The 21,410-nt window shown below is 45.9% G+C and overlaps 1 protein-coding gene across 2 annotated transcripts; it reads right to left on the reverse strand.

The window, feature by feature from the left end:
* Window positions 1-5,674: 5,674 nt before the first annotated feature.
* Window positions 5,675-21,133, reverse strand: NHLRC3 (NHL repeat containing 3). 2 transcript variants are annotated; one of them, XM_075562897.1, is made up of 7 exons: window positions 20,856-21,128; window positions 20,414-20,566; window positions 19,983-20,130; window positions 16,479-16,679; window positions 12,666-12,757; window positions 8,604-8,716; window positions 5,675-7,689 (listed from the first exon to the last, which is right to left on the reverse strand). In XM_075562897.1, exons 1-7 carry the CDS (start codon window positions 20,937-20,939, stop codon window positions 7,437-7,439), a joined length of 1,044 nt encoding a protein of 347 aa, XP_075419012.1. In that variant the 5' UTR covers window positions 20,940-21,128; the 3' UTR covers window positions 5,675-7,436. The 2 variants fall into 2 exon arrangements, with proteins under 2 accessions (XP_075419012.1, XP_075419013.1); XM_075562898.1 differs by lacking the exon at window positions 16,479-16,679 and having other exon boundaries at window positions 20,856-21,133.
* Window positions 21,134-21,410: the final 277 nt, after the last annotated feature.

Raw genomic sequence — 21,410 nt, forward strand, 5'->3', positions numbered from 1 at the left:
CTTGTGTTTATTCTTGTGCATAGGATGAGGTAAACGTCATTTCATGTTTTTTTTCTACATGTGGATATCCATTGTTTCTATCACCACTTGTTAAAAAGGGCATCAGCTTCCCACTTGATGGTTTTGGGACCCTTGTCAAAGATCAGTTGTCTATATGCTGTTGGTTTTATTCCTGGGCTTTCTATTCTTTTCCACTGGCCTGAGTATCTGTCGCTGTGCCACTACCATGCTGTTTTGCCCACTGTAGCTGTGTAATAGGTATTAAAATCGGGTAAGGCAAGTCCCCCAACTTTGTCCTTCTTGAGTTCTCTGCTAATTCTGGGCTTCTTCCCTTCTCCATATGAAATGGGTGATCAGTTTTTCCAATTCTTTGAAGGTTGTTGGTATCTGAATTGGAATTGCATTAAAATTGTAAAGTGCTTTGGGTAAGATTGTCATCTTTACTATGCTAAGCCTTCCAATCCACAAATATGGGATGTTCTTCCATTTGTGGAGGTTGCTTTTGGTTTCCTGTAGTGGGATCTTGTAGTTTTCCTTGTATACGTAGTTTTTTTTGTTATTGTTAAATATATTCCTAGGTATTTCAGTTTGTTCTTAGCTACTGTGAAGGGTACTTCCTTCATGATCTCCTCTTCCGTGGTCCTGTCTCATGTGTATAGCAAACCTACCAACTTCTGTTTATCTTGTATCCTGCCACTCTTCCATATTCCTCTATCGCTGTAAGTACTCCTGTTGTGGAGCTTTTGGGGTTTTCCATTTACAGGATCATGTCGTCTGCAAATAGTGATAGTTTCACCTCCTCCTCTCCCATTTGGATTCCTTTGATGTCCTTTCACTGTCTTGTGCTGTTTTCTAGAACCTCCAGAACGATATTGAATAGAAGTGGGACAAGGGGCATTCTTGTCTTGTACCCTTTTTCAATGGAATTGTTTTAGTCTTTTTTCATTAATTATGATGTTGGCCGTTGACCTTTCATAGATAACTTGTATCAGCTTAAGAAATTTACCTTCCATTCCAATCTTCGTGAGCGTCTTAATTAGGAATGGGTGTTGGATGTTGTGAAATGCTTTTTCTGTTTCTATGGATATTATCATATGGTTTATATTCTTTTTCTTATTGATGTGATACATAATTGATGGATTTTCAGATGTTAAACCATCCCTGCATCCCTGGAATTAATCCTACCTGGTCATGGTGGATGATATGTTTTATATACTTTTGTATTGTATTTGCCAATATTTGTTAAGGATTTTGCATCTATGTTCATTAGAGATAGCGATCTATAATTCTCGATACCTGTGGGGTCTTTGCCCTTTTTGGGTATCAAAGTTATGCTGGCTTCATAGACAGAGTTTGGAAGTTTGCCATCCTTTTCTATGCTATGGAATACTTTGTGGAGGATTGGGGGTCAACTCTTCCTTGAATGCCTGGTAGAATTCTGCTGTAAAGCCATCTCGCCCAGGGGTTTTTGTTGTTGGTAGCTTCTTGATGACCTTATTTCTTCTTTCTCTATGTGTTTGTTGAGGTTTTTGACCGATGTCTGAGAGAATCTAGGGAGGGACTGTCTTTCCAAGCATTTATCCATGTCTTCCACATTTCTGAATTCATTAGAATATAGACCTTATTAGTACTTTGTGATTATCCCTTTAATATGATTGGGGTCTGTTGTAATTGCCCCTTTGTCATCCCTCATCCTGGCTATTGATGTTTGCTCTTTCCTACCCTTGGTCAGATTCACCAGCAGTCTATATTGTTGATCCTTTCATAGTCAGCTTTCAGCTGCATTTATCTTTTGAAGCATTCTCTTCACTTCCCACTGGTTTAACTCTACCCTTATTTTTTATTATTTATTTTATCTTGCTATTGGAGGGGTTGTTCTGCTGACTCTTCTAGTTGTTGGAGGTTTTGTGATAAAGTATCTGTCATAAGCCTCTCTTATTTTCATATATACATTTAATGATATCAAGTTACCTCTGCTAACTGCCTTCAGAATATCCAGTAAGTTTCAATACGTTGTATTTTCGTTCTTATTAGTTTATAGAAACTTCCTAATATCTTTTCTAATTGGGGCCTGTACCCATTCATGTCACAGATATTTGTTCATCCTCCAATTGGCTGCCCTTGCTTTTCCGTACATCCTCATTAATCTCCAGCTTTATGGCATGGTGATATTAGACTTCTGAATAATATCGATGTGTTTGAATTTACTCAGGCTTGACTTGTGTCCCAGCATGTGGTCTATTCTTGAAAATGATCCATGGGGGCTTGAGAAGAATGTGAATTTTATTTTGTTTGGCTGCAAAGCTCTATAAGTATCAAGCCCAGTTGCCTAATTACATTGTTTAACTCTATAGCTTCTTCGCTGAGCTTCTTTCCCAGTGATCTTTCTCTGATAGCAGTGTTAAAGTCACCTACTATGATTGTTGAATTGTGATTTAAAAAATTGTTTTTAATACTTTGATGTAATTTGCCGCACCATTGGTGGGTGTGTAATTATTCAATATGCAAACTGGCTCTTGGTTTACTGAGCCCTCGTGTCTTTTTATGGTTTGAACCTTGAGGTTCATTTTGTCGATTAAGATTGCCAAACTTGCTGTTTTTAAGTTGCCATTTGCTTGATATACTTCCCACCAGCCTTTAGTTTTAGCTTATTTTTGTCTGTGTACTTAAGGTGTGTCTCTTGCGGGCAACAGATGGACTATGTTTTCTGAGCTAGTCCTCCAGCCTTTTTCTTTTAATATATGAATTGAGTCTATTGGATTTCAGAGTGATTATCACAATCTGTGGATTCATAGTTATCATACCCTGTCTTCTGTTTGGGGTGTTTTCCTATCTCCCTTCATATCAGTGTGCTGTGGTTGAGTGGAGAGTTTCTATCTTGTCTTCTTTTCCCTCTGAGACCCTGTTGTCCTGGTAATTGCTGTTGGCATACTGGCTTCTGGATGGAGTTGAGCTAAATGGTAGTCTCCTGCTTGTACTTGGTGGAGGTTGATCCCCTGGCCACTGTCAGTCAGTCAGTTTATTCCACAGGGTCGGGTGTCTTGCAGAATATTCTTTGTGAGTCTTTCCTTGTCCTAGAACACCCTTATCTCCCCATCTAAATGTATAACTTGATAGGGTAAAGATTTTGGGGGAGGCTTTATTTTTCTTCTTTCAGCTTTTGGAAGATGTTGCTCCACTCTCTCCTCTTCATGGTACCTGCTGATAGGTCTGAGAATATTCTTACCTGAGCTTCTTTGTATGTGACTGTCTTCCTTTCTCTTGCTGCCCTTAAAATTTTCTCTTTCTCCTTGAAGTTTGATATTTTTACTATTATATGCTTTGGTGTGTTCTTCTTGGGGTCTAATCTAGCTGGTGTCCTTTCGGCTTCCTGTAGGAGTGCCTGATTCTCACTCGTTAGGGTGGGAAAGTTTTCTTCCAGAAATTCCTTCACTATCTTGGCTGTCAACTTGTGTGGTGTGTTGTGCTCCAGTAGACTAATTATTTGAATATTATTCCTCTTCATAGCATCTGCCATTGATCTCAAGTTATCTTCTGCCTCTTTAGTTTTCCTGTTTTTCCCGCTTGCTTAGGTCTGAGTGTCCTTGAGATCACTGACACGGTCCTCTGCCTCCTCAAACCTAATAGTAAATTCTGTGGCCTTGTGTGTGGTTTCTGCTACCTCCTCTGTTAGCTCCTATAATTGCCTTTGGTGTGTGGACTTCATCTCCTCTATCACTGCATCTTCATTCTGCGTTGCTTCCCTCAAATCCTGTATTACTGAGCAGACCTCTGAATATTTCCTTCTGTGACAGATCCCTGTCTGATTCTTCTATGAGAGACGTTAATTCTGCTATTGTGTTTTGTCTCCAGTTTTTTTGTTGGGAGTGTTGTGGTCTGTTGATTTTTTTTTCTATTCTTTTGTAGGCCTCATGTTTCTTGAAGGTCGGGGGCCCTTCTCTGTGTCACTATTAAGGATGCTTTCAGGGGGGTGCCTATGACCTACTATAGAGGTGGGTCTGACTGCCATGTAGGCAGAGTTCCTCGATGGCTTAGTGGCCAACAGTGGTGAGAAGTTATAGTGACTGGAGTGTGGGATGGAGCCTCAATGAATGCCCCTAGGCTGCTTTGACCTGGTCTGTCAGGGCACACTTAGAAGCCTTTTTTCTTGTATAATAATTAAAAAATGGAGGAAAAGAAATGAGAAAAGGAAAAGCATAAAAGAGGAGAAAAAGGTTATAATGAAAGAGAAGAAAAAATAAAAACAAAATTTCACCCCCTTCTTTCCCCTCCAATTTCTAAAGATGCCTAATAGAAGGCGGAGGTGGGGAAGGTCTCACTGCCACAGGAAGTGGTGTTGAACTAGGGCTCCAGAACCAGGCGATCTATGTATGGGGGAAAATGCTTTTCAGATCAAGCATATACTCCCCAGGTCCCGTCAGGCTTGCAGAGTTAAGCCGGTAGGCAGAGGCTACACCGGCAGGAGACACACCTCAGCAGTGAGCCTCCTGCACCAGCCTGGGAACGGACAGTAGTGGTTCAGGCGGGAAACAGGGCAATGGCACCAGCCCTCTGCACTGGGAGTAATGGGCTGTGGCAGGCAGGCTTAGTGCTCGGAGCTGCCAGTGTTGGGTACCCTGCAGTGCACAACAGTGGCATGGGCCGGCCAGAGTAGACAAAGACGCCTCTGGTGGGAAACTCAAAGCCATGTCTTTAGCCTTCTTAGTAGGCAGGAATGCGTATTGTTCAGGCCGCCAGCACTGTGAACGATGCAGGGTTCTGAAGTGGTATGGGCAGAGCCAGGACCGGACAGCAGTAGTTTCATCGGGAAACAGAGGGTGGTGGTGGCAGCCCTCCACACTGGGAACTCGCTTGGGCGGGCAGGCTTTGCCCTCCAGGCCACCGACGCTGTGAATGGCACTGGGCCCCGCAGTGGTGCGGGTCAGGCTGAAGTGGCTACGGCGTAAATGCAGGGTTGTGGATACAAGTAGGATGGACCCCAGCCAACAGGCTCATGCTGGCAGGAAGTGCCCAGCACCAGTGGCTGAGAATGCGCTGCAGCAGTCTCCCATGCTGGGAGTGGGAAGGAAGCTGACAGGAGCAGGTAGGCAAACGAGGGTGCTGGTGGCGAGGTCCCAGGCAGCAATGGGGGTGGATCGTCCCTAGTGCAGGTTGCCCAGCCAGGCACCAATGAATTGCAGGTCAGTTCCTGGGGCCATGGGTCAAAGGAGGGAGGGACTGGAGCCCAAGGGCAGATCGTTGCCACGTGGGGAGGTGGGAAGTGCAGGAAAGGGAAACTTCTCTCTTGGTGGGGTCCCACAAGTGGGCAGCTGCTGTAGGGGGTCCCGCCACAGCTGCGTGTGTCTCGGCAGTGCAGCCTAGCAACTCCTAGTGTGGAACCCTGGTCTGGGGGTGGGGTGGGGTGGGTCTATCGTTGATTGCGGCAGTGGTGGCGGCTCATGCTGGGCTCACTCAGCCTGATGAGCTGAGATGTCCCAAGAATTGGATCCTGGATCACTGAGGCCCAGGCTCAGGACAAATGCGTGGGGCGGGGGTGGGGTGCTGTCCCAGGGGGATCTTTCCCTCACCAGAATCCTTCAACCCAGCTACCTGCACACTAAGGCCGGCTTGTTCGAAAGAGCCCTCAGAGTGTGTGGCTCATGTGCCATACTGACAGAACTGGGAAGCCAGAAAATGATGCTTCTTTCCACAGAATTTTTTATTAAAAAAAAATATCCTCAGTCAATCCCAAGAAAGTAAACTACTGTGTTACATTGCGTAATGATCACTTTCAGCAACTTAAACCGTATCTTCAGCAACTTTCATTAAAACTTTGGTGCTAACTAGTTACATAAAACATTTCAGCAATGACAAAATCAGTTTACCTAGCCTACATTCTGAAAAAGAGACACTGGCACTTATCAACCCGGCTGACAACCAAAAGACCTCACAGCACTCTCCTTTGGGTAAATAAACTTACTTGATGAACTCAACTGTCTAATGTTTGCGAAGCTATGTTTGGCTAAAGGAATAGCAAAAGTAAGGCAAACCAGATAAGCCGGTGTCAGGTAGGTAGCACATTTCAAAGAACCTTTGTTAATAAAATACCTCTGTGGTACCTTCAGCTAAATATGTCCAGGTATGATCTCCACAGCATTGTGTGGAGGAGGAAGTACATTCCCACTGTACTGAGGCAAGGACCCCAGGAAACCTAGAGGTGAATTTCACTATAACGCAGCTGGATCACAGGCACAATGTTGATATAATTCGCCTCGGGGTGCAGCACAGGATATCCTGTTGGCAGGTTGGCCTTCGGAGTCACATTAAGGTATGATCCAAATGTTTGGAAACTGCCTGGTAGCAACTGTACAATTCTATTTTACGTGATTGATATATATGGAATTACATATGTAGTAAATCCAAAATAATTTTAAAAAGATATGATCCAAGCTCTCAAGGCAGTGGGAGTGCCCAGGAATAGGAAAAGACTCCGTCAATAATGGATGATGGCGGGGAAATCAGCTTGAATTTACTGAAATCTGGAATCAGGTGGGAGGCTGGTGGAATGAAAGGCAAAGAACGATCTCAAATGTTTCACCACAACCTGGAATATACTAGAACCAACCAGAAAACTGTTTTAATTGGGACCCAATCCTCAGACTCGGGGGTTTCGGGGAGGGAATGTTTGGCACACACTTCCATATAAAAATTATCCTAACACTTCTTAGAGGTAGACAATGCTGTGAAGGAATGGCGTTGCTGGTAAACAAAGAAACGAGGAAACACAGAGGCCCCATATTTGAGGTTTTCTAATATATATTTAAAAATACAATTATTTGTAAAAATCTTTCAATAAAGTGCTTAGATGCTTTTTCATTTCATTTAAAAGGTGATATTCAGTATCTTAAAGCTCAAAGCCCAACATAAAGTTGGACTATTAAAAGGGAAGGAAAAAAGGCCAAAGATCACAGTAAACTTACAACTGTTTCTCTGCGTTGGATTAAAAGCCAATCTAAAGGCAGAGGAGCCCTCGTCTTTCCATTTATGAATCTCAAATTTAGTATTTAAAATAATGAGCACACCTGCCTCTAATCTCTCAGTGTTTGCCTTCTAAAGAGTGCTCAGGTTGTGAGGTCAGCAGTACTCCCCGTGGAATTCAAGAAAACATCCTCCAGGCTCACATTCATTCTGGATTTCCCAGGAAACTAAGTCACGACTTCCATCCGTCCTTACACTGGATATATTTCCTAGAATTATATTTCTTGCTTTATCATATTTTCCTATGCACTTAGATGTAAAATGAATTATCAAGAGCAGCAGCAAAATCTGACTCATCCCAATATAAAAAATAAACCTTTCTAATATGAACTCTGGTAAAAACAGAGGAATGTATTCTTGCGTTGGACATGAGAATTGGAGCTTCCACGAAGAAAGATCGATGTCCAGGCAAAGAAAAACTAGGAGCCCAGGGAAGAGGAAGAGCTACTCAAAGGGACATATTTTTGTACTTGTTTGGCTCCAATCTCTGCTACATAGATGGCTCCCGTCTTCCTGTCCACGTCCACGAGGTGGGGCGAAACCTGATCCGCAAGCTGGATGGTGCTGACCACAGAGCAGCGGCCCACGCTTCCTGCTGGGGGTGCGGCCACAAAGGAGAGGCGGCTGAGATTTAGCTGGGCGAAAAACACGTACTTCCCATCGGCAGTAAACCTGAGAAGGCAGACATCTTAAACAATAAATGGCTGGGACAGAAACTTCGATGCTTATTTTCTGAACAGGTCTATCCCCTATATTGAGACACAAATATGCTCCTTGCTGGATGGCTCATACAGGAGAATCGAGCTAATCTAAGTAGGGACTGTATGTGCTGTGATGGGCGCACAGCCAAGGTTTAACATCCAAAATGAAACTCACTGCCATCAAGTAGACTCCAATGCAGAGTGAACCTCACAGGACAGTGTAGAACTGCCTCGTGGGTTTCTGACGCTGCAGATCTTTACGTGCGCTCCTGAGTTACAGTTTGAACTGTTGAACTTTTAAAATAGCAGTGCCAGAAGGGAACCTGGGAATGCAGGGGATGAAGTGTCAAGCCGCCAACTAACTGAGGTGGATTGTTCATACTCACCAACTCCAGGGGAGAGAGATGAGGCTGTCTGCTCCCACAGAGTTGGACACTCTCTCTCAGAAACACCAAAGAGCAGTTCTACTGTGTTCCATAGGTTGCTGAGTCGAAACCGACTAATGGCAGTGCACTTGGTTTGGTGTTTTGTTTTGGCTTTTACCCTAATTGGTGCTCTAAGTGAAGTCATGGTGTTAAACTGGGTATGGGACCATGCATTAGACTTTGGTAAATTTTTGAAGAGAGTGAAAATCAAACGTGATCTGGAAGGTAGAGGCAGTAGCGTACTAGCCGAGCGTACTGGGAGTTTAAATGTCTTCATTTCGCCTGAGACCCAAGATACCATTAATGTCCCCATTACGCAATCTTGTTTCTTGCCCATTCTCCCTTTTGCCCCCTGCTTAAAACAAACACTAATGATTTAAAACCCCAACTTAACCATCCCCCAAACTAAGTCATATCAACAGCATTACACATGCTTTTTAAACAAAAAAGCCATCCTCACCTGACTGAAGACGGCCCCTCTTCTGTGAAGCAATCATCCCACATGCCTAGCCACTCCCCGGTGACTTTATCAAACATCTGGATTCTTTTATTTCCTCGGTCGGCAACCCACACCTGAGAAACACACGGAAAACTGTCAGTTGAGAAAGAGCCACCCTGTAGTAAGATGGGAAGAAAAGAAAAACCGGCTGAGAGAATGCATGTTGATTTCATATGTATTTGATCATGGCACATTTAAGCATCTAATTTTAGAGGACCCAAGAAGGTGGTAGGAGGCCCATGTTCAGCTAAGGAAACTCAGGTTCAGGAAGGCGAACCAGCTAGCTGAAGAGATGAGCCACAATCTAAATGAACCACGGCTGGGCTGAGCTGGGCTGCACAGACTCATGAAGCACGCAAACACTGGACCAATCATACAACCAGGGGGCTAGTAGGTCTGACCAATCAGGTGGGAATTGGCCAGAGGCTGGTGACAGCTGGGTTCTACTCCCTGCCAAAGCCAGAACAGTCCCTGTGCCATTTTTGCAACAGCACAGAAACGCATGCAGGGTTTCTAGGATAATCTGTATGGGAGAGCAGACAGCCTCATCTTTCTCCTGAGGAGCAGCTGGTGGGTTTGAACCACTCAACCTTGTGATAAGCAACATAACACAACCCACTGTGTCACCACCACATCTCATTATCCCAAGAGGTATGCAATTAACTCAGCTCCCAATAGTACTGTGAAACCACCCCAACTTGCTAGTTTCCAGTTTATGTGTAAAGTTCCTACAGTCCCTTTCTGTCCAGAGCAGATTTTCCAAGTTATAAAACAATAAAAAGGCCAAGAACATGTGACGATTACATCATCCAGAGAATGCTTGCTGGACACAGAATCCGAAGCAGACATGAATTTAATAGCTACTAGCATGCAACAAGAGAGCCTGCGGCCACTGCTCTCCACCTTCCTGTAAGATCTGTGATCATCGGACAAACACAAGCACGTGCTGGGCTTGAAAACAGACTCAGTGTGTGTCCTCACAACCTCCTGTCTACCGGGGCAACAGATAGGCTAATCAAATGTGTCTATGGTAGCATGACAGGCACTGTAAAGGAAAAGGATAGGCTATCATAGGAGAGTGGAACAAAACATAAATATCCAATTTTGGGGTGGGAAGTGTTAAGGATTGAATTGTGGCCCCAACCCCACCCCCCAAAAATATGAAGCTAAAGCAAGGGAAAGGGCTGCTACTAGAAGTCCAGTGTATATCTGCACAGGTTTACCACCACAAGGCACGGTTAGCCCAGTCTTTGTGATCAGTGAACAGCGCCAGCGGATTCTTCTCAGGCACGGGGGCTTCAGGAAGTGGGTAGAAGAATGGAATCAAAGAAAATGGAATTTTTCCATGAGCTTTTTGAAACCCACTCAAAGCCCACCTGTCTTAGTCTCATGAGGTTCAAATAAAGGGGTGCAATCACAAAAGTGGCTTCCGAGGGGAACTGATGGGCCAGTTAAATGCAAAGCAGCGGTCAGTTCCTCCTTTCTGAGATCTCAAAGGGGAAACCATGGAAGATTTTCTTGAAGGGCACAGGATGATACAAAGCACTGAAAAAACAAAACCAAACAAACTCCACTCCGACTTGGAACGACCCTATATGGCTGGATAGCACTGCCCCTGTTGAGTTTCGGACACTATTTGCGGAAATAGAAAGCTTAATTGTTCTTTTACTGTGCGGCTGGTGGTTTTGAACTGCTGATCTTGTAGGTACCAGCCCAGTGTGCAACTGACTGCAGCACCAGGGCTCCTGTACGGATGATCCTAAGGACTTAGGGAGAAGAAGGTTTTGAGACATCAGATTGCTGCAGAGGTGAGAAAAGGGCCAGGAAAGCGGTGCTAAGGGACTTTTGTTTCCCCCACCACAGGCACCTGCTCATTCTTGGAGGCCAGTCCCAGGAGGTTTTCGTTGGGAAACCGTCCCTCGCCCGCCCTTCAGCCTCATCTTACCCCTGCAGACTTTTTTATTCCCAACACTCAGGAAACATTTCCAGAGCGCAGATTTGAGTCCCTGGAGGGCCCGATCTGACACTCGGAAGCGGCCGGAATCAAGGGGCGCAGCCTTCTTTGGGAAGGAGCTGGAAACTCTGCCTTCAAAGGCGTATGGGTGTCCTTCGTTTTCAAGCCGGCGGCCGCGGAGGGCGTCACAGAATCCCAATGGCTCGCATGGCGAGAAGAGCTGGCAGCCTCGACGTGAACCTGGAGAGCCCGCGCCGGCGGCTGTCATCAGGATCAGAGGTATCAATGGCGTGAGCCCTCAGGTTGGAAAGTGTTGCAGCTTCTCCGCCTTCGCCGGTGTTCAGTGGCTCCTTTGGGAAGCGGAGCAAGGCTTCAGGGAACATGCGGAGGACGGTGGAACCACGCAGGGCATGGGTCCCCGCAGCTGGTGTCCGTGAATGAGCTGATCTACAAGCGTGGCATGGCACATCACCAAGAAGCGTCTTGCCCTGACTTTCAGGTAACACTTCGATGGCAGCATCTCTGGGGAGAATGCGGCCTCACCTGCACGGAGGATCTGCTCCATGAGATCTGGACTGTTGGGAAACGCTTCAAAGAAGCAAATACCTTCCTGTGGCCCTTCACACGGTCTTCTCCGCGAGGTGGGGTGAAGAAAAAGACCACCCAGTTCAAGAAGGTGGAGGTGCTGGTCCAGGGAAGAGCGATCAACAGGCTTATTAGGAGGCTGGGCTAAGGTTTCTGCCATGATTACGTTTGTAAGCTGGTCAGTTAATCAAACAGCCACTCTTTCAAATGTATGGGCCTAAAGGAGGGATATGTTGAGAAGCAACAGCTTCACATTTCGAGGTTTCTGTTCCTATGGGTCTCTATGGTTTTACAGTAATGTCTTTTGACTCACGCTCCTATAACCCCTGCACCAGCAGCTATAACCCCATTGGGAACAGAGTCTCTGTTAGGTGTTAGTGAATCCATGTCAGTACACGGTGTGTCTTAAGCTAATTATTTCTGAGGCATAAAATGCAGAGTAAGCAGAGACAAAAAGCAGACACAGGAAAACCTTGCACTGTCCAAAGAAGATAGAGGCCCAGAAACCCCAAGGGTGGCCGGCTAGAGAAGCTTATGCCAGATCCGCCCCAGAACTGACAGAAAAGCTGCTCCTGGAGCCTGCACTCTGCCTGGACTTCTAGTCTCCTGATCAGGAAAGAGATTTCTGCATATGAAAGCCCCCACTTGTGGTAATTCTGTCACAGCTGCACTGACAGCGGGGCACGGATGCAGGAGTGTGACCCCAGAGAAGCAATATTTATAGTAGATCCCAAAAAGTGAGTGACAAGGTGGTGGGGGGGCGGGGCAGGGCGGGATGGAAAATCAAGCAATGGCTCACTCTCCCGAGGTGGTCGTGGCTGCGTGGCTAGGGTCTGCTTTGCTGCTGCTTTTTCAAGCCACCAAACATCAACCTCACTCACTTCCCTTCTTTTGATCAACACAGCCTTTACCCAGACTTGAAAATACATTCAAGCACTTCCAGTACAGTTTTCTACCAGATGGCTAATTTGTTAGTCATGCCCCCTCCCCACCCAAGTAACTGCATGTTCGAATCCCTATTTGTTCCTTTTACCCTTTTGAGGATTTAAAAACAGGAGCCTGAGTCCATGCGGACTCCCGGTGGCTCTTTGTGTGCCACAGGTCTTCCTGGCTGGCCCCTCTCAGGAGTAGGTCACATGGCCTTTCTTCTGAGGTACCTCGGGGCAGGTGGAAAGGGTCACCCTTTCAATCAGCAATCACGGGCTTAGCCATTTGTGCCGCAGCCCAGCAAAATCAACCCCGAGGTACAGGATACCTATTGTGTCCATTCTAGATATATAGTGCTCCTCTGCACGATTTCTAATCGTGCGTGTGTCTGTGCTCCAGGAGCCGTCCAGTCAGACCCAAAGAGACCTACTCACTAGAACACACCCATGGCCACCGGCCCACAGGGGACCAAGATCCACCAGACACGTCCACCCGACCCCAAGTGCACACACAGGTTCCGACCCACTGTTCCACATAAGACAGTAGTACTTTGTTACCCGGCCAGTAGAGTCGAGGGTCACACTGTGAGGTATGTTGAAGTGAGTGGGCCCTGTGCCACTTTCACCATGCAGCCAGAGCATCATGAAATCTGGAAAGGTAAACAGATTTGGTCAGAACATCATGTGATATGCCTCATGCATTTGTGACAGAAGCTATAAAAACATTCCTTGATGACACTCCCCGTAGGCTATGCCTTCCTGGCATCCTGCCTACAAACTCACTGCCTGAATTCTTAGGCCTTTCTCTCTCTCTCTCTCTCTCTCTCTCTCACACACACACACACACACACACACACACACACAAACCTTCTCTGCTTTAGCAATGCATCTGCTTCTCCAATTATTATTGCCACGTCCTGTTTTTCATTACTGTCTTAAAATTATTCAATTTAAGTTTCAGAACATCCTCACCTTTAAACTGGTTTTCTTTATAACTTTCTCTTATTTGCTATCACCTTTCGTGTGATAAAAATTGTTTCACTGTTTGCCTCCTGGTGCAATGGCTTAAAAATTTGGCCGATAGCAAAAGGCTGGCAGTTCGAATGCGCCCTGTGGCTCTCCAGGTGAAAGCAGGCCCTGGCAATCTGCTTCTGGAGAAAACCGAGCCCCAGCCCAGAGAGCCCAGGGAGGAGCTCCGCTCCGGCACGGGGGCATGCTGGGGGCTGAAATCAGCCTGACAGCACCTAATGACTCCCTAGTCAACCTGTTTCCTACATTGAGTTGTTTCTACGAGGCCTGTCCTAAAGAACTGAACCTATATGAAGGGTTCTCAAAGTCTAGGGGAAAATGGATTTTAAATATTAAAAGTTTTAAATATAAACTTCTTCAATATAAGCTCCATCAAGTTCAAGTAAGTGATGATATTAACCACTGGCTCTATCTAGAGAACTAGGGGTCCAGGGAATTTAACCATGTTAACACAGTGTCTTTTAGATTATTGACTGAAGAAAAAAACGGGTGTCTTTTAAGGGTGCTTTAAGATTCAGAAACAAAAGAAGTCAGAAGGCATCAAATCAGGACTGTGTGGTAGATGCCCAAGAATTTCCCATGGAAACCGTCACAAAATCGCTCCACGTCCATGGAGCAATGCGTGAGGAGAGGCATGAGCAGCAGGAACGTTGCTGGGGTATAGAAGGGCCGTCTGGCGGAGCTTCCCTGGGTATTTTCTGCCCACGCTGCGGCTAACTTTCTCCAAACCGTCTCACAGATCACGAATGTTGTCATTCTTTGGCCCTCCGGGAGGGCCACCAGCAAAATGCCTTGAGGGTCATCACAAAGCTCCTGCCACCATCACTTCTCTTGGACCGCGTCGCCCCTTGATGGACCGCATCGCTCCTTGATGGACCGCATCGCCCCTCGTTGGACCGCATCGCCCCTTGTTGGACCGCGTCGCCCCTCGTTTGACCGCATCGCCCCTCGTTGGACCGCATTACCCCTCGTTTGACCGCGTCGCCCCTTGTTTGACCACATCGCCCCTTGTCGGTCTTTGCTTTGACCACGCTCTCTCTGGGATCCTACCGGTCAGGCCGTGGGTCATCTCCTGCCGCACGTTCCCCAAGAAATGCTTCAGCTCATCATTCTACTTGTCAAAAATCCCCATGAAAACTCTGCTCAGCAGCTGCTCTGGGTGCAACCGTTTTGGTACCCACTGGGCAGAAAGGTTCACATTTCCCAGTTAGACTTGTGTGAGCTGAGTCCGTGGAGATGCGATGTCTAAGGTGTTGGCGGGAGTTGCCACTGGTCATTGTATGTCCTCTTCAATTAGCGGATGAACAAGATCACTTCCTTGTACACTGATGTGGGTGGTCTTCAAAAGCATCTCTCCTGCCTTACAATGAGCTCTCCATTTGTAAGCTGATGATTGCTCTGGGGCATTTCCTCATATAATTTCCCCATTCCTTTCCCCAAGCTTCTCCACCAGTTTGATGTCTGCTTTGCGTTCATTTGAACAGAACTCATGTTGGTCTCATAGGAGCTCCTTTCAAACCGATGCCAGCCTTTTGAGTACCTCACACTAGCTCTTGTTCAGACACTTTACAGTAAGTTGGTATGAGTTTACTTGGGTGCAAAAGAAGGAAATTGAAATCCAGGCACAGTTTCTTTTCATAAGAGGCAATTACCATGAAATGTTTGAAGACCTCTGGTATAAGACAGCAACACTAACAATGACCAAAAATTGAGAGTAGGATCATATATAGATAAGAATAGGTGTGGGTATACACACATAGGTACAGCTGTCTACATATGTGTGTAAATACAGATATGTATATAAATACAGAAAAGAAATAGATTCACTGAAGACACTACTGATACTGTCAGACTGAGCTGAACCAAACATGACAACTAAATTTGGAAGCTTACGACCAGTCTCATAGGACAGTTCAGTCAGCTGGGGTCACAGAGTTTATGCTCTGCACCCTAGTGACGTGAGTAGGATCGGAGGCCCCAACGCTTTGGAGCAGACATCTATTAGTCTATACTCATCTGGCGCCAAAGAGTCAGAAGGTGACCAAGAGCTCAGAGAAGAAACACGTCTTCGAAGTTGACAGCCTACACCAGCCACCACCGCAACTACATCGAGACTAGAGAACTAGAGAGTACCTGGATCCCCCCACTGACTGGTGTGACTGGAATCACACAGATCAGCCCAGACAGAGTGTGAAAAAATGTAAACAAAACTCAAACTCTGGACTATCTTCTAACACTTTTTAAACCTTAAGCCAAAACTATCCCAAGGTCACTTTTGAGCAGAAAAGCAGCCCAGCACACAAAATGCAAGCAGACCCATGAGAGAGTGCTGCCACACAACACCAGCTGGTTAAGGGCAAGAGTTCAACGCCGAATCTCAAGCAGGAAGCGACACTAGGAGATAAGGAGAGGAAACCAGCACAACACACGTAGAATGTTGACCCACTAGAAACAGGCCACGGTCACTCATCCATTCTTGAGGGGCTCTGAGGTTGCCTAACTGGCTACATAAACTTTTAGTAACACAGTATTTTTAACAAAGGGAAAAGGGGTATGTGTGTGTGTGGGGGGGGGGGGTAGGGGTTGTTGTCACTGTCAAATTAAGTAAATCCAATGTTTCTTAAATTAAAAAATGTGTTTCATCCAAGAATTTGGCTTCTTGCTTTTTTCTTCACCCCCACCTACTGTCAGTGCTACGAACCAAACGTCAGTTACTGGGTGATAAACGAACTGCACAGCCTCCAGGTGCGTGAGCCCTCTCCAACTAGTTCCTGATGTTGCACTGTAGCTTATAACCTCCGCCTCCAGCACCTTCGTGTTTAAATGAAAAACCTAACATTCTTTGTGAGCAGAAATAGCCTTTCAAACCCTTAGATAAGCTTTCAAATAAATCCCTAATCATCGTTTCTACTGTTCAAATAACATATGGCCAACTCCTTTCCTAGAAGCCAGGCTAACGATGAGGCCCTCTGACCTAGTTCTCCAGGAGCGCTCCCCTCACACCCTTGCTCTCCCTACCAAAGCACTGGAGTTCAAGAACCAATTCCCTCCTCAAGCCGTGTCCTACTGCTCCAACTGCACAGAATACCCACTGCTCTCCAGCCCACTGTCAATGCCCACGCCGCCACTTGACTTTGGAGGAGACACCTGAATGAAGAGTAAACAGGCCTACGTATTCTGGTGGAGAATAACCAGGCCTATACTCAGACTCATTTATGGTTGGCCATCCCAAGAATTTACTCTCTAGCTCACTTCTAGGCATGCGTCTGAGCCTTTTATACGCAGCTTCGAATTCTAAACGCGACTTAAGATGTTCTTAGAGTGCCAGGTCAGGCCGTGTACCTGGGGACAGCTTCAACAGTCTGTTATTCAGCCCGCCGTCTCCATCCACAATGTAAATCTCGCCCGTGTCCTCAACGTACAGTTCTGCGGGGTTGTCAAACTGCAGGGGATTCAAGTCTGTGCCCTTTATGCCTGGGGTGCCCAAGATTTGGACAAGGTCACCGAATGAATTGTACTTTTTAACAGTATGACCAAAGGATCCTGTGAAAGCAGACGTGCACAAATGTTAACTACTGTACAAACATTGCTATTTTTCCAGATTTAAAAAAAACCAATGTCACTGCCTTCAAGCCCATGCCAACTCACAGTGCCCTTCTCCTGTGGGTTCATGAGACCATACTGTTTACAGGAGTAAAAAGCCCAGTCTTTCTCCCTCGGAGCTGCTGGTGCTTCTGAACTGCCAACCATTACTACTAGCTCCATGGTGCCACTCTATCACCAGGGAGCTAGTAATAAAAAGCAGATAGGAGTCAACAGTAATAAGTAGTTGCTAAGCTTAGATAATTAAATGTTAGACTTAGCAAGCAATAGAGGCTCTTCATTAGGTATAGTCATTTGTCCATGAATTGAAGTCTTAGCTACTTTCAGAATAAGTAAACTTCAAATTACATGAGCAAGAAAATATATAGAAATCCAGAGCCCTGGTGGTGCATAGTTATGTGTGGGGCTGCTCACTGCAAGCTCAGCAGTTCAAAACTACCCGCAGCTCTGAGGGAGGAAATGCAGGGCTTTCTATTCCATTATCGAGTTACAGTCTCCGAAATTCACAGAGGGGTTCTACTCTGTCCTATGGCCTGTGACTCAGAACTGACTTGATGGCAGTGAGCTTTCGAGAAATCCAATGATGTCAAGAAATGATGTGAAATCATTTTCTTCTTGAATCTCATGATCTTGCATAAGCACACCAAAGCAACGCAAGACTACCAATGCATGTGTGAAAAATGGTTAGTTCAACTGGTGGAACACTGATCTTGAATTTCAGTAGGTCATGTTCTCCAAGATGCAGATGACTTTTAACTACTTAATTAAATCAAAAAAATAAATTTAAAAAGTGTAGCTTAAAATAAATTGAAATTTCAACTACTTTTTCTTACCTTAGAAAATGAGCTTTCTAAATCACTACTATCTTCTCACATTAAAAGCTCATTCTGTTAAAATGATCTTACAAACCAAAGTATAAAGACAAATACTAATAAATAGGGGAAAGTAATAAGAAGTTAGTAGAAATCACTCTGAAGGCATACAAGAACAAATTACTGATTAGAAGCAATTTCAAAAAGCCAATTGCCTGACAGAGCTTTCTAATGGGGGCTACCGTGGGAGAAAAATGTGGCATGCTCCCACTATGAAGAGAACAGCCTACAACCCTGTAACGCCAGGACAGTGCTCTCTCGTCATACCCGCCACAGCTAGGCAACAGGTGTGTGGTTCCAAACCTACTTAAACCGAATCAGCTTTTTATAAATGCCTTGTCCCTGAGCTAGGAGCCCTGGTGGCACAGTGGTTATGGAATTGGGCTGCTAACCTCCAGGTCAGTAGTTCAAAACCACCAGGACAAAGATAAGGCTTTCTACTCTCTAAAGGGTTAGTCTGAGAAACCCACAGGGCAATTCGACCCTTCCTTACAGAGTCGCCTTGAGTCGGAGGGAATAGATGACAGTTTGTTTTGAAATCTGTCCCTTGTGGGTAACAGGGGCCTGTAGCCACATCTCAGGCATGGTGACCAAGCACCCCCCCCCTCCTGAATGCCCACCTACCCACAGACTCTGGACTCAGGTTCTACCTTCTGTGGAACCCCTGATTTGGGGAGGCCTTTTTCATAGTGTAGTACACACACTGATTTATTTTAGTAAAAGCAGAAAGCTAAGATGGTAATCTTGTGTCCTTTGAGCTATTTTTTAAAATAAGGTCTTGTCACAAGCCTCAAAAATAGATAAATTGAATGGTATGTGTTATCATGAAAATACATTTATTATGCTTGGCTTTGGGGTTTAGCTAATGTTTGTAGAATAAAAAAGAGCATTATTTTTAAAAAGATAATCTCAATGTTCTCAAGAATTAGCAAAGGCTAATCAACATAAAGAATGGTTTTTAAAATGGTCACCCTTTCTATTGTTGGGAGCATATTCTTTGAAAAATAGAAAGGAATGGAACAGATCCTTGTTCTTTCAAATCTGGAATTCAAGGGAAGTCTTTCATTAAAAAATAAAATCACATGGATGGTGTGATAATTACATAACCTGGTGTCAACTTGAGGATATTAAGAAAGGAGGGGTGGAGTCTAGCCTGTCAATCAGGTCACATCCTGATGCCTCCTTGTGGGCATGGCCTTCTCATGAGGATTCTGGGAACTTCCTTTCTTCCTCCCAGGACACAATCACTCTGCTACACATTCCTGTTGAGAAGCCACATGGAGTCACGCTGAGGGCAGCCAGAGCCTTGGAGATGCTTCCACTGCCATTGGATCCACAAGAATTTTCACCCACCGGCCTGTGCACTTCCTGCATTTGGCATCATTGCATGTGCTGTGTGAGTTTAAAGAGGAATTTCTAGACTAGAATCGGACTTATGGACTTGATCTGGACTGGGATGGAGTGTTTTCTCGATATACCATTGCTCTTTTATATAAAGCTCTCTTTTACACACATAGGAGTGGCTCTGAATTTGTTTCTCTGGTCAACCAGGACTAAAACAGATGGAATGAAGTAAAAACTAAAGGTCTTTAGCAGTAGAATTCCCCTGAAACCTCATTCATTAAAAAAAATTAATGAGAGTGACTAGAATTAGCCAGACAGGAGCAAACAGATTTCGTTTAAGTTGTACATTTAGCTGGGCTAAGGATTATTAGAAAGCTTGTTCTTATCTGCCCGTATCTGTCTGATAGCCTAAGGTAATGCCAGGCTATCTCTGGCACTGCTGTGTCCAGAGTCATAACACCTGTAAACTGCTTCTCTGCAAAATCCCCCGAAGTTATAAACTCAACTTTGCTTTTCAGCATCTGCTACTAAAAATATTTGCATGCAGACATGTTCCCAGACATGCTGCCGTCAGTGGGATTTCAAAACCTCGACACCAATTTCTGCAAATGTTTGCACTTTGGGGCAATCAAGGAGTCTTGCTATCTTAGCAGTATCGCATTTGAAAGCAAACCGTAGCGGTCAGGTTCCCAGTCTTCCATGCAACTTTGGTGAGTGCCATCCTGCCTGTGTTCATACCACCGCATTAGTCATCTCAACGGGGAGAGCAGCCCATGGTTGGAAATGGAAAAATCCTTTGGGAAACAAGAAGAAAACCCGCTAACAATCAGAGCTGCCCTTTTAAGTTTCTTGATTCTGCAGAGGGCAAATGAAAGATTTTTGGAAAGTGGGTTCATGAAGAAGCACTGGACTGTTTAGAGCTAGAGTAGGATTCTATTCAGCAATTCGGATTTTTGAGTGGAGAGCAAGCACGCGGGCACAGATGTGATTTCTAGCGACAGAGTGTAAGAAACATTGCTACACATACCACTTCCTACATCCGTGATCCAGACAGTTTGTTCGTATGGTGTGCTGGCTGCAAACATGCCATGAGGTGTGTCAACTGTGTAATTCCAGGCTCGCAGTAAATGTCCGTCCTCTGACAACACTAACATCTTTGGGATGTTATCCCCTCTCTAGAGGCATACAAAAATAACTGCTTAGACGGCATCGGCTTTAAGGAAAAGTAATCTTAACATTGGCAGGGGAGGGGTGGGTGGGTGGCTGTAAAAAGTAAGACTTAACTGAGAATTTTTAGTAATGTTTCAAAACCATCCTCCACGCCAAATATTAACATCACACTTTCAAAAATGGTGACTGAAAACAAATCCCACGTTTGCGGCAAGTACGTGTGGTGACAAAAGGGAGATGCTCGCGGTCTTAACTGAAACCACTGCGCCAGGGTCTTGTCTTACTTACTTGGGCTACATAAACCAACCCGTTGGGTGAATCAACTGCAACGCAGAACGGTGTCCCAGTGAACATTTCGGAGTACTTCGGCCAGTCCAGGTCCAGTCGGTAAAGAGGTTTCTCAGTGGTCCAGCGATTTACAAAAACAAAGTTCCTGAACATCTTAAAGGGTGGAAAATCGGGATTCAGCACGAATTTTTTTTTTTACAAACAAAACACTGACAACGCATACCCAGGTTCCCCAAGAATCATTTCTACAGAACATTAAAACGACCGCCGTTCAGATCCCGAAATTACTTAGGAATAGGGGGAGGGGTGTGTGCGCGCGGGGGTGGGAAAAAGAGGAAGTAAGGAAGAGGACACGGTGCAAACGCTCACTTCCAGGGTAATGTCGTCGCCCCCCAACGCCGCCCCCCTCGCCCTCGCCCTCGCCCCCAGTCACCGGACTCACTGGAGGGCCGCAGTAACAGGAGTGCAAAATCAGAAACGCCAGCGAGAAGACGGCCGCGACCGCGCAGACCCAGAACCTCGCCATGAGAGGCGAACCACCCGGGGCTCGAGACAGGTTCGCCAGCGTCCCGGCGCGGCTCGGGTCAGCCCCGGGCCGGACGTGCACCACCCACACCCACTCCCCGAGGGTGCGACGAACGGATCTGAAACCCGGGGGACAGAGAAACCTCGCAGACCCCTCTGACGTCCGAGGGCGCGTCACCAGAACCCCGCCCCTGGCCGGTGCCCCGTGACGGGCTCGTGACAGCACTTCCCCGCCCCCGGGGGCGGTCCGAGCCGCGGACTTCCTTCTCCCCGTCTCGGAGCGCCCGCAGCCGTGCCTGAGCCACTCGCAGTCCGTCCCTTGTAAATTCACACTAAAACCTCGACACAAACGCCCGTGCCATTCCGATGCACGATGAGAGTGACGCTCTAAAAGGGACTGAGCGGTTCTAGGCAGGGGTTCGGGCGGCATGGAATCCGAAGCATACAGGCATTCACAGTGGACGCCTACATT

This window comes from Tenrec ecaudatus, chromosome 11 (genome assembly GCF_050624435.1).
Source record: "Tenrec ecaudatus isolate mTenEca1 chromosome 11, mTenEca1.hap1, whole genome shotgun sequence".
NCBI lineage: Eukaryota > Metazoa > Chordata > Mammalia > Afrosoricida > Tenrecidae > Tenrec > Tenrec ecaudatus.